This window comes from Melanotaenia boesemani, chromosome 17 (genome assembly GCF_017639745.1).
Source record: "Melanotaenia boesemani isolate fMelBoe1 chromosome 17, fMelBoe1.pri, whole genome shotgun sequence".
In the NCBI taxonomy this organism is placed as follows: domain Eukaryota; kingdom Metazoa; phylum Chordata; class Actinopteri; order Atheriniformes; family Melanotaeniidae; genus Melanotaenia; species Melanotaenia boesemani.
In genome coordinates this window covers 26806616-26820192 of record NC_055698.1, presented here as the reverse complement: position 1 = coordinate 26820192, position 13577 = coordinate 26806616, and the positions used below count along the sequence as shown (strand labels likewise).

The 13577-nt window shown below is 37.4% G+C and overlaps 1 pseudogene and 1 gene segment (V, D, J or C); one reads left to right on the top strand and one right to left on the bottom strand.

Annotated features, from left to right (window-relative positions):
• The first annotated feature begins 5802 nt into the window (after positions 1-5802).
• LOC121656720 lies at positions 5803-7271 on the top strand. The segment is given in 2 exon segments: positions 5803-5920; positions 6670-7271. A coding segment is annotated over 1 exon segment (255 nt).
• Positions 7272-8243: 972 nt separating this feature from the next.
• On the bottom strand, positions 8244-8726 carry LOC121656711 (annotated as a pseudogene).
• Positions 8727-13577: the final 4851 nt, after the last annotated feature.

Genomic DNA, 13577 nt, shown 5'->3' with positions numbered 1-13577 from the left:
ATTTGCGATTTTTGCTGGAAATAAATTTTTTGGGGGAGTAATTTAATAAAACTGCTTGTCAATAGGTTTATTTTATTAATATATTTTAGTAATAAGACCATATTTGACATAAATTGGAGGCATTAGTGAGTAAAAATCTTTATAATGTTTGGATTTTATTTTTTGGTGATTTTTTTAATGTGAGAACTCTTCAAGTCTTCATGACTTTAGCCTTTTATTTCTCATTCTAGTAAGCAACAAGTGAATACAGAACAAAATTTCATTGCATAGGCTCATCGCTATTAAAGAAAAGTAAATAAAATATACAGTTAAGGAATATAAAAAAAATGTGCATATACATATGTCCTGACTGATGTATATATACATGTATAATTTAAAATTGAAAAGAATTATATACAGCTAAAAACAGATAAGAATAAATAAAATAGATAAGAGTGAATGCAGCTTCCTTTTTAAGAGTTCAACAGTTTGATGGCCTGAGCGAAAAAACTGTTACAGAACCTAGTGGTCCTCCACCGAATGCTACGTAACCTTTTTCCAGAGGCCATCGGGGAGAACAACCCATGGTGTGGGTGTGAGGAATCACTGGTGATGTTTCTGGCTCAGCACAAGCAGCGCTTTTATGCAATGTCCTCAGAGGAGGGACGAGAAGTCACCATAATCCTCACTGTTGTCCTCACCACTCTCCTCATGTTCTTCCAGTCAGAAGCTCTGCAGCCTCCACTCCACACAGAGATGCAACTCGTCACAATGCTCTCTATGCTGCCTCTGTAGAATGTAATGAGGATAGGCGGGGGTAGGAGGGCTCTCCTCATCTCGCACAGGAAGTACATTCATTGCTTTACCTTTTTGACCCATGACACGGTGTTCACAGACCAGGTGAGATTATCTGTGATGTGCACCACCAGGAACGTTGTGCTGCTGACCACATCCACAGCCTTGCTTTTGATGAGGAGTGGAGCATGACTGGGCTGGTTTTTCCTGAAGTCGACAATGATCTTGTTAGTTTTGTCCACATTCAGGATCAGGTTGTTGTCTCTGCACCAGCCCACCTATTCTCAGGCTCAGGTGAACAACAAAGGAGATAGCGTCCTCAATGGAGCGTCTCGGCCGGTAGGCAAACTGGAAGGGGTCGAACGTGGGAGGAAGTCTGGGGGCGATGTACTTCTTAACCAGCCTCTCAAAGCATTTTATTATAAAAAGAGTAAGTGTGACAGACTGATAAATGTTGAGAGATGAGATTTAAGGTTTTTTTAGGCACTAGGATAATAGTAACAGTTTTGAAACATGATGGGACTATTGCTTGGTCAAGCAAGGTGTTAAAAATGTCTTTTTTTTAATGGTTCCAGTTGACTCAGAGGAAAGTTTTATATCATTGTTGTTTAAAGTAATATTCTCGAATTTGAGGGATGGTTTATCTACTTTTAATTATTATTTCCTTGGTAAGTTTTCTGATGATGATCAGTGTTTTCATCGTTTTTACCTTTTAAGTTCAGTATGATTAAGACAGTGACCAGCACAAGGTCACAAGCTTTTTCTAAAACTGTCACATGATGCTGCTCCATGATGCTTTCTGCACATCATTATACATATTAATGAAGAAATAGATAAAACACGACTCTATAAGCTTATAATCAGGGGTGCACATAAGTGGTGCGCTGGTGTGCATGCGCTACCAAAAAAAAAAAAAGCGTGCCAGATGAAACATTGCAGCGCTCATTTGCGAACTAGATTTGGGGATAGACAACTGCGCAATCTGTATGTCGGATAGGCCCATGAGCCATTGTTTGGGAATGTTATCAAAATGTCTAAGAAGCAAGCTCAATTAAGCAATTACTTTGGTGTTCCTCCATCCCCAAAGAAACGTCAGACTGAGTCTGAACTGCAAAAGAAGCGCATATTCTCGGAGAAGTGGCTGCAGGAGGTCAGCTGGCTTCAAGCGAATGATGAACGCACAGAGATGTGGTGCAGAGTATGCCGTGAAAATCCCATTCTGGCTGACAAAAACAGCGCCTTACAGGCACTAAAAACTTCAGTCATCCAGCTTTTGATAAGCATACCAATAGCAGAGAGCACCAGAAAGTTGTTCAAGCAATTGATAATGAAAACAGACGCAACCAAGACCAGAAGCCCAGTGGTCCACTCGACAAATGGAAAGACAAACTGAATGAAGAACAACATCAAGCACTGAGTAATGTTTTTCTTTTAGTCTTTCACAAAGCGAAACATGGACGTCCTATGCGTTCATATGAGGAAGATATTCCTCTTCTGAAGAGGCTTGGAGTAAATGTCGGGAGCGCGTATCATTCTCGAGAAGGGGGAAGCCGCATCATGGAATGCATCGCACAGACGATAACTTCAGATTTGAGAGAAAAGCTGCAAGCAGCTGAATTCTGGGGTGTGCTCTTTGATGGATCAGAAGATATCACAAAAACGGAACAGGAGATTGTGTACATTGTTTCTGTGTCCAGCAACGGACATTTCAGCTCAGATTTCCTGGGGTTAATTAATCTGGGGGCCAATCGAACAGCACAGGACATAGTGGATGGACTTGTGCAACTGTTCCACGCTTGCCGTTTAACGGACTGGAAGACGAAGCTGGTCTCGGTATGCACAGACGGAGCCGCTGTCAACGTTGGAATGTACAACGGCGTCATTCCCAAATTACGTCAGATGGTGGACATCGGGGATTCCCTTGTGCATATTCTGTGCACCGCCCACACCCTAGAGAACTGCGCCAAGTCCGCTGATCGCGCAGTCCCATACTGTGAGTCATTTAATCAAGCTACTGTCAAGTTGCTAAGATTTTACTTAAAGAAAGGGGGTGCAAAACGAATTGCACAACTAAAGAGAATATGCACAGAGAAAGGCATAGCTTTTGCCAAATTAGGAAAGTTTCACAATATCAGATGGTCTGCATGGAGACAGGAGACTCTACTGAAAATATGGAGAATGTTACCTGCCATTCAGATTCAAGTGGCAACAAGTGATGACATGAGCCTGAAAGAGATCTGCACAGAGCGTTTTCATTGTTTCCTAGCAAACATTCTTGATATTGGAAACGTCTTAAAGCTCACCTCCCTCAAGTTTCAGCAAGAGAATCTAACTATTGGTGAATGCAAAGATGAGCTCATGGTTGCTGTTGGACAGTTGACTCTTCTGATGGAGAGTGAGGGCAAGTTCAGGAAAGAGACTGGATCACATGCTGATGCTGACAGGGACAAGATCAATGTTTTGAGAGCTCTGATTCATGAGTTTGAAAGCAGATATGAATCCCTAAAATCGTGTGATCAGTTTCTGATTTTTGATCCTACAACTTGGCCTCTTGAAATGAAAGATCTGCACAGTTTTGGCAACACAACTCTCAGTAACATCCTTGAGAAATATGAGGCCAACATGTCTGTTGACAAAGACTCCACTTTAAGAGAGTGGATGCGTTTAAAGCAAGCTGGAAAACGTTTGGCAGCCTCCTCTGTGCACAACCTGGTGAATGTAGTGAAGACGAGCAATACTGACAGTTATTCTAACATTCAGAGGGTTCTTTTCTTGTCCCTTACACTGCCCTTGAGCAGTGCTGCATGTGAAAGGGGATTTTCACATTTGAATATCATAAAAAGCAAGTACAGATCTTGCCTATCAGACTCTCGCCTCTCATCTCTAATGCACATTCTGTTATCCAAGTTCACCACGGAGACCTTTGACCCGACTCCAGCTGTTGACTTGTGGATGCAAACAGCTAATCGCAGGCTGAACCAAGGAGACAAGAATAAGCCTGGCACATCAACATTCTTTGCTGTTTGTGAAATAGAGGAAGAAACACAGACTGAGACTGAGACAGAGGATGAGGATGACGACATTCTGTAGATAACAATACTTAAAAAAGTAACCATTGTAAGCGCTTAAAAGCTGCCATTTCATTTGGTGTTCAGTGATTTCAGTGTTAAAAAGCAGATATGAGCACTTTTAGTTATCAGAGCTTGAAACACCAATATTAATGTGAAAGTTCCAAGGCTTTAAAAATCTGACATTCTGTTGCACTGCTTCTCTTCATTTTCAGTTGAAATTAAAGTACATGTAACACTGTCCAAGCCTCATTCTCCTTCTATTTTGTTCCACCTGTGAGATGGGCGCGGGAAAAAATGTATTTAAAAATGTGAGGACCAAGCAACAACACAAGGTTCTCCCCTGAGAACAAGACCAGAAATATTATGTGCACCCTTGCTTACAATGTGTGTTTCCACCAAGATAGTTTTCAGTTGATAAAGTTGTCAAGAAAAATTCATATTTTTAATAAATATTCTGAAGATTTATCGGTTCTTGAATTTTTGTGTGTGTCTGTGTGTGTGTGTGTGTGTGTGTGTGTGTGTGTGTGTGTGTGTGTGTGTGTGTGTTCAGTGAACTGTATCAGTGTCATGGTTTCTGGGTGTTGGTGTGTTGTGTTCATGTTCTTGGTTTTCTGGTCATGTTTAGTTTTTTCCCTTGTGTCCTGTGGTTTTCTGTTTCTGCCTCGTTAGTTCATCTGGTCTAATTAGTCATCCACTTCACCTGTGTCTTGTTACTCCCCCTGTGTATAAGTACTCCCGGTTTTCAGTCATTCCTTGTCAGATCCTCATTTTGTCATGTTTGGTTTTTGTTCTCTGGAGTTTATCCCCGTCGTCTGTGGTTCCCTGTTGTGAGTTCCTGGGTAATAAACCTTTTTACCTGCACCAGTTCTGCCTCCTGCCTGCATTTGGGTCCTCACCTCCACCTCCATTCGTGACAATCAGTCAGTTCAGTTTCTGTTCAGTCTGTCTGAGGGAGGTTTTTGTACGACTGTTTTTCACTGTGTGAACACATACTGACTGTTGATGCTATGAAGACTCTGACAGTAATAAACTGCAGCATCTTCAGCCTGAACTCCACTGATGGTCAGAGTGAAGTCAGAGTTTGATCCACTGACTGTAAAACGACCTGGAATCCCTGATGCTCTGCTGCTTGTATAGTATATAAGAAGTTTAGGAGATTGTCCATCTTTCTGTTGGTGCCAGGATAAAAGATGGTAACTATTCCATAAATAAACATTGTGACTGGTTTTACATGTGATGGTGACGGTTCGTCCCAGATCAGATGTCACTGCTGCAGGCTGAGTCACTGTGACCTGTCCTCTGGACTCTGAGGATACAGAGACAAAAACATAAAGCAGCTTCATGGTTTAGTCGGCTTCATTTCAGAGGGACGGATGTTCATAGAGGAGAGGAGTTTCATTCTCTGGACTTTACCTGTGAAGCAGCAGCAGAGGAGAGTCCAGATGAGGACGCAGATCAAAGTCATGTTTTTCATGAGGAGGATTTCTGTGTCTTCTGTTGTCATGAAGGACAGCTGTCAGTCATCCAGTCTTCAACTCTCAGGACTATAAACTCTCCCAGAGCACTGGAGCATGGTGCTGCTGATGCAAAGTGGCTCTCTATGGAAATCTGCTGACTCACTCCAACAGGGACTTGGATCAATATGATGATGATGATGATGATTATTATTATTATTATTGTGGTTCAATGAGTTTATAAGAAATTTAATCCGGAATGTGTCTTTTCATTTCAATGTTGTTTGTACTTGAGATTATTTTTAAGGTTTGACCTTTGTACATTGTTTGATATGTAGATATAAATTCTGATAGATATAGTTTATTTTATTGTCCTAATTCTTTAATTTATTCATCATATATTCATCATATTTTTTAAATGTTGCATGTTTCTTTTATCTCATTGATCATTTCCATCCTTATTATATAAACCGTACAGTCTAATGATGAGTTTGTAGAGTTTGTTTGTTCCAGAGTCAGAGAGCCGTGTCTCTGTACAGTCAGAGGTTTTTGTACGGCGGTTCAATGAGTTTGTATCACTGTGGTACACGTTCGGTGGAGGAACCAGACTGGAGTTTGGAAGTAAGTTTTTCTTATAATTTAAACTATTTATGTCATAAGGTAGTTATTGAAGTGGTTAATATCTACAGGTTTTTAACATATTTTATTAAACTTTTAAAACTTTAGACCTGCTGTTTTTATTTCTCCTCATGGAGGCTAATTCAGATCAGTTTTGATAAACTGGTATCTAAAAATATTCTGTTCAAGTAATAATTAGAGATCTTGATGATGGAGATGAAGTCTTTTACATGAAAAGAAATTTAATTTAATTTATTTTCTTTATCACATTTTCTTTAAATGTTAAACTGGACAGATTAAAGAAAAGATGAGCATTTACACCTGAACAAAATTTATCAAATACTTTTTTTCTGCATGTTAAATTTTAAAACCTAGTAATGTTTGAAACCCACAGGCTATAAATGATCATTATGTCAGTTTTTCTTTTGTTTCTACTCCTAAAGCTATACATCTACACTTTATTTAATATGGACCCAGATTAGTTTTTGTCTTTTTTTTTTGTTTAACTTGCTTTGTTATATTTTACCACAAAACAAGATGTCAAGTTTTACAAATTTCAGGTCAAACTGTGAAACAATTCTCTCTTTACTGATCTGCATCAGTTTTCTAAAAATAAAAGGAAAAAAGGAAGTGAAACAATGTGTTAGTTAATGACTGTTGGAACACAAAACCATCGTCAAGGTTTCTGGTGTCAGATGTTAGATTGAAAGCTGTGTGGTCCCTTGTTCCTTAAGCCGACTGATGTGTCCTAGGTGATGTTCGTCCCACCCTGAGAGTCCTGCTCCCCTCCAGCGACGACCTGCAGACGGGTAATGTCACACTCATGTGTCTGGCCAACAAGGGCTTCCCCTCAGACTGGAGTCTGTCCTGGAAGGTGGACGGCTGCAGCAAAAACTGCTATGAGGAGAGCAGGAGTCTCAGGCTACTGCAGAAGGACGGCCACTACAGCTGGAGCAGCACCCTGAGGGTCCCTGCCGACCAGTGGATGAGGGTGGGATATCTGACCTGTGAGGCTACCAGGGAATCCCAGACTCCAGTTTCAGAGATACTGAGGAGAGACCAGTGTTCCCAGTACTGATGTGATTCACTGGGACTTCACTCTGTATTCATCAACTTTCTCTTTGGCTTTCTCCTAATTTTATAATAATTCATATGTTATCTGCATAAATAATCAAAACCTTATAACTGATTTTACTCTGCTTTGATATTTACTGTTTTTATACTCTTACTGATGGATTTAAACATATATATAAAATCTGTTAACACATCAGTATTTTTCTTTCTCTTCAGTTACACATCAGATGTTTCTGATCAGTGCAGCTCTGGTTGTTTTAACGCAATAAAGACGTCTTCAATAAAACAAACGTTTGGTTTTTCCTGCTGTCTTAAAATAATCTTTGAATGAAACTTGGATAAGAAGACAGAAAAGGCTCTGACTTAGAGGAATATGACAAATTAAAAAAGGAGAAACTGGACGTCCATCTGCTGCAGGAAATCAGATTATATGATTATTATATGATTTAAGAATTTTGTTTTATATATGGCTGCAACATTTCTTATAGAAGTCTGGATTAAACTGATTTCTAACATCTGACTGATCAATGTTTAGTTTCAGCCATGTTGCATCACTGAGTTTGTCACTAAAGTTAATTTTTTTATTATTTCGTTTGAGAAAATGTAAACAAGAATCAATCAATGCTGAGGTCAAAGATCATAATCAGACATTGAAAGATTGTTATAGGCTGGAACCTGGATTTCTTTTTTTATTTTATTTTTTCTATTGGACTATAGTAAGATGAAGTTATTATTATTTACTGATAACTTCATCTTACTTGAACATCAAAATTAAAAAATACCATTTCAAAGATTTAGGTTTTTATCAAACTGTAAAATAATGTTTGTATACAGGACCAGTCAAAACTCTGGACACACTTACCCATTAAATGTAATGGGTGTGTTAACTGGTACTGTATTTGCTGACATTAAAGTGTCAAAGCTGAACTTTTTCCATTATCCTGACTTCATCAAATCTAACCAGCCAGCAATAATCTTACTGAATGATAATACAGTGATTTATTATTACTGGGTGTGTCTCTGTTTTCCTGTAGAACGTGTAGGTGCAGATACCTTATGTTTCCTGTGTTTATACAAACTGACTAAATGCAGGAATGAAGATATAATAAACCTAAATAATATGACTGAATAAACTACCCATAATTACTGATGATAAAAACATTTTTGCATAACCATTTCTGCTATTTCTGTCTTAGCTGCAGCAGTTCATTCAGTTTCTGTTCCACAAACTGTCTGAGGTTTTTGTACGACTGGTTTTCACTGTGTGAACGAGTACTGGCTGTTAATGTAGAATTCCCCCATACAGTAATAAACTGCAGCATCTTCAGCCTGAACTCACTGATGGTGAAAGTAAAATCTGTCTGTGATCCACTGCCTGAAAAACGACCTGGAATCCCTGATGCTCTGCTGCTAGCATAGTATATGAGGAGTTTGGGAGTTTGCCCATCTTTCTGTTGGTACCAGGAGAGGTCATTTCCATCTACATTGTGACTGGTTCTACATGTGATGGTGACGGTTCGTCCCAGATCAGATGTCACTGCTGCAGGCTGAGTCACTGTGACCTGTCCTCTGGACTCTGAGGATACAGAGACAAAAACATAAAGCAGCTTCATGGTTTAGTCGGCTTCATTTCAGAGGGACGGATGTTCATAGAGGAGAGGAGTTTCATTCTCTGGACTTTACCTGTGAAGCAGCAGCAGAGGAGAGTCCAGATGAGGACGCAGATCAAAGTCATGTTTTTCATGAGGAGGATTTCTGTGTCTTCTGTTGTCATGAAGGACAGCTGTCAGTCATCCAGTCTTCAACTCTCAGGACTATAAACTCTCCCAGAGCACTGGAGCATGGTGCTGCTGATGCAAAGTGGCTCTCTATGGAAATCTGCTGACTCACTCCAACAGGGACTTGGATCAATCTGATGATGATTATCAATGAATAATTTAGTTTATATTAATATTTGTTTAAATAAATTTTAGATTCAGATTAACATTTGAGAGTTTATGTTGTAGAGAAAAAGTTTCCATATAATGCCTCCTAATCTTTATCTAAATGCTACAAAACAGATTTGAACTTTCTACTCATTCATCTACCAGCTCACCCAGCGCTACTTATCATATAGTCTTTGTACTGAATGCATCATTTTTTCTCTACAGTAACAAAACAGTGATCGGGGACGATGTGGGGTTCAGTGTCCAATGATGAGGATTACTTTCTTCTTACTTAATATTTTTAGAGGATTAGTTTAAATCTGATTGATTTGGTTATATTTTAAAAGACATCAATATCTTTGGGGAAAATGAACAAATGTCTAAATAAAAACATGCTGCATTGTTTGTTCCAGAGTCAGAGAGCCGTGTCTCTGTACAGTCAGAGGTTTTTTTTCACTGTGGTGGACTTTTGGTGGAGGAACCAGACTGGAGCTTGGAAGTAAGTTTAGATTTTATTTAACATGTGTTTTAAATCAGCTTTTTCTTATTTACTTTAATGTTTGTCTGAAGCAGAAAGAAAGAAATATATTTTTTTGTTTAAGAAGAAATATTTCTATAAAAACTAATTGGAGATCAGCTTTATTAAAATTCTTCCACATTTCTATGAATGTCCATGTTAATAGTTTTTGTCATATGGCATCGTGCATTGTGTTTATGTTTCAAATGAAGAAAAATTTCTACAAATAATGTTTCTATGATGGAAGTGATGTGACTGGTTTTACTCTGGTAATATTATTATAATAATAAAAACATTTAAATGTAAATCCCATACTACTTATATTTTCTTTTTATTACTCACGAATGATTCTAGATGTAAACTAATATAATGCGTATATAAAGTCTTCAAAAAAAACCTAACTGAAATGTAAAAAATGGAAAAGTAATGTGCATTAAACAACTAGTTTTTTTTTTGTTTTGTTTTGTTTTGTTTTGTTTTTTGTATGTTTGTTTTTTAAGAAATCTGATTTAATGACTGTCCTAATGGTGTCATTCTAATAGTGTCATGACCAATAATGAGTCATTTATGTGTAAACAATTTTAAGATGTTTTAGGATTTTTATTTGGTGAAGTTATAATGTGGGATTTTTTCAAATCTTAATGCAGCATCTTAAGAATATCTCAATTACAGATTACGACTGAAAGTTAAAACTTCAAAAAATCTCTGAACATTCATTCTTTAAATGTTCTGAACTGTAGAAAAAAACTGATGAATGTCAGAAGAAATTTTATTTTACTACTTTAAAATATACATAAAGAGAAACTGTAAAACTTTAGGGAAAAAACACATTATATTGATGATTGAAATAAATTTCCATGTGGTCATGATCATGTGATGTGACTGAAAGCTTCTCTAGAGTCACTAAATGAGTCTTGATGAGATTGTTTGGTCAACTTTTGTCTTCTGGACAAACTTTGAGTTCCACAGTATTAACTGGCTTTTATTCTCTGCTTTTTACTGATTGAAGTTAACTTAGAGACATGTTTTAGTATCTTTGTGTTTTAAAGATTGTTGTGAAAACTTTGGTGGATTTCCTTTCTAAGTTTTCTGATGATGACCTGTGTCTTCCTCTTCTTGTTTTATACATTTTAAGTCCACTACAGTTTAGATGGTTATAATCTTCAGAGAAACTGAGGTTAAAGGTCATGAACACATATGGTGCTGCTCCTTGATTCTTTCTACAAATTGTATTGAAAGAAAACAGTAAGAAAAAAAATATGGGTCCATAAATATATAAATTGTGTTTCAAAGGTAGTTTTCAGTCAGTAAAGTTATTTTTATAGATTCATTCATCTATTTTATTTACCTCTTATTCCAATTCAAAGTGACAGGAAAGCTGGAACCTATCCTGCTATTAGCAGGCGAGAGGAAGGAAACACCCTGTACACATCGTCTGTCCATCACAGGGCCTGTCCTGATACATGTTTATCTTTATTAACGTCCTGAATACGGAACAGCTCATGATAAATTTAAGCATCTGTGTATTAGTTTGTGACTGTTCAGTGAACTGTATCAGTCAGTTCAGTTTCTGTTCAGTCTGATTGAGCGAGGTTTTTGTACGACTGTTTTTCACTGTGTGAACACATACTGATTGTTGATGCTATGAAGACTCTTACAGTAATAAACTGCAGCATCTTCAGTCTGAACTCCACTGATGGTCAGAGTGAAGTCAGTTTTCCCAGAGCTTGTTGTACGGAGACGACCAGAAGTTTTATCACACTCAAGAAGAAATTTAGGAGCTTCTCCAGGTTTCTGAAGGTACCATCTCATGCAGTTACCTCCAGTACTTAGACTGACTTTACATTTGATAGAAACAGTCTGTCCTGGAGAAACAGAGTGAGATCCAGGAGTCTGAGTGACAGTAACATAACCTGGTGATCCTGGAAAAACACGAATAAAAAGAAAAATATTATTAAAGAAATTCAAAAATCCAGTACAAATGATAGAAATCCAAATAGAAGAGAATAATTTCTTTTAGATGGAAAACAGATGGAAGAAGGTGAAAGCTGCTTGTTTCTCCATCACAGCAGAACATCATTGTGGTGAACCTGGTTGCATCCTGAAGCAAAGTTTCCACAAGAGAGTCTCACCCTGAACAAGGAGCCCCAGGGTGGTCAGCAGTAGAGTCAGTGACATCATCATTGTGCTGCTGGTGTGTTCAGTGTCTCTGAAAGGTCTGAACAGCCACTGATCAACACTGACCTCTTAACAGCTGGGAACAGAGAGGCAGGACACATATGCAAACACACACAGTCAGACAGCTGCAGTTGTTCTCTACATGGCATCATGTTTCATCCTCACTGATGAGAACGTCACTAATTTTTAAATTTAATTAAAAAACAGTTTGGGTATAGAATAAAGGATGCTCTGATGGCTAACCGATGTCACAACAGTTATGCAGCTACATGAATATGTTAGCAGATGTCAAATGTGAGTTAAAAACAAAGATTTGTTGAAAGTACATTTTGGTTATGATGTTCAAAAATGATTTGCTAAATTACCTCTAATCAGCTTAAAAATTTGTGGTCAAAACCAGAAAATACTGAATTCATCTTGAGCTTCACTTGCATTAAATTTTCATTAAGCTGTGTATTTACAGTTCTCAGGAGAAATAGGAGGTAAAAGTCATGAGAAAATGCTGTAATAAATATCTGTATGACTTTGACTTGGAGTGTTATGTGTCTCTGAGATCAGCTCATTTTAATTCAAGAGGATTAGATTTAGTAGGTAAGGACGTTGCAGTGGCTGGTGTCATTAAATATCCAGTGAAAGAGCCGTTGTAGGGTTTTTAAAAGTAGAAATACAGATGAAAAATATTTAATAGGATAGAAAGATAAAAAGAATAATCCTGTTAATTTTTTTAGACTGATAATTAACAACATATTTTTAAAGGTAGGTGTTGACAAACATGCAATTGTTGTTGCATTTATCTATATTTATTTTTGTATATTTTTATTTTGAGTCACAAAGTATTCTTTGAAAGAGATTTTCTGAACACATTAAGTTTCTCTACAAAGTATTGGTATCAGTTCAGCATAGCTGATACTGGCTTGTATTTTAAGTGGTATCGGATCAGAAAGAAAATGAGTGATATCGCAGATCACTAATTAATGGATAAGCAGATCAATATTTGCAGGCATATGCAAAATTTCAAGAATTTCAACAGGAAAAATAAAGTTTTCAAATATTATGTACATAAATAATGATTAAGATGTTGATGTGGTCATAGTACAGATAAAGAATTAATATGCATGTAGAGCTGTTAGTGGGTTTCTCTTTATATGATGCAGGGAGGTTTTTTTATGGTGCTTTTTCACTGTGAAAAAACCCACTGATCTTTGATGAAGTGGTGACTCTTACAGTAATAAACTGCAGCATCTTCAGCCTGAACTCCACTGATGCTCAGAATGAAGTCAAAGTTTGATCCACTGCCTGTAAAACGACCTGGAATCCCTGACGCTCTGCTGCTAGCATAATAAATAAGCAGCTTAAAAGATTGTTCATTTTTCTGTGGGTACCACGTTAAACGGTCTCCACTATGGACATTCTGATCAGATGTCACTGCTGTACATCTACACTTTATTTAATATGGACAAAGATTAGTTGTTGTCTTTATTTTTTGTTTAACTTGCTTTGTTATATTTTACCACAAAACAAGATGTCAAGTTTTACAAATTTCGGGTCAAACTGTGAAACGATTCTCTCTTTACTGATCTGCATCAGTTTTCTAAAAATAAAAGGAAAAAAGGAAGTGTAACAATGTGTTAGTTAATGAGTTACTGATGGATTTAAACATATATATAAAATCTGTTAACACATCAGTATTTTTCTTTCTCTTCAGTTACACATCAGATGTTTCTGATCAGTGCAGCTCTGGTTGTTTCAATGCAATAAAGACGTCTTCATTAAAACAAACGTTTGGTTTTTCCTGCTGTATTAAAATAATTTTTGAATGAAACTTGGATAAGAAGACAGAAAAGGCTCCGAGTTAGAAGAAAATGACAAAATAAAAAGCAGAAACTGGACGTCCATCTGCTGCAGGAGATCAGATTATATGATTAAAAGCTTCACAGCTGCTGGTGAAGGACCCTAGACAGACTCT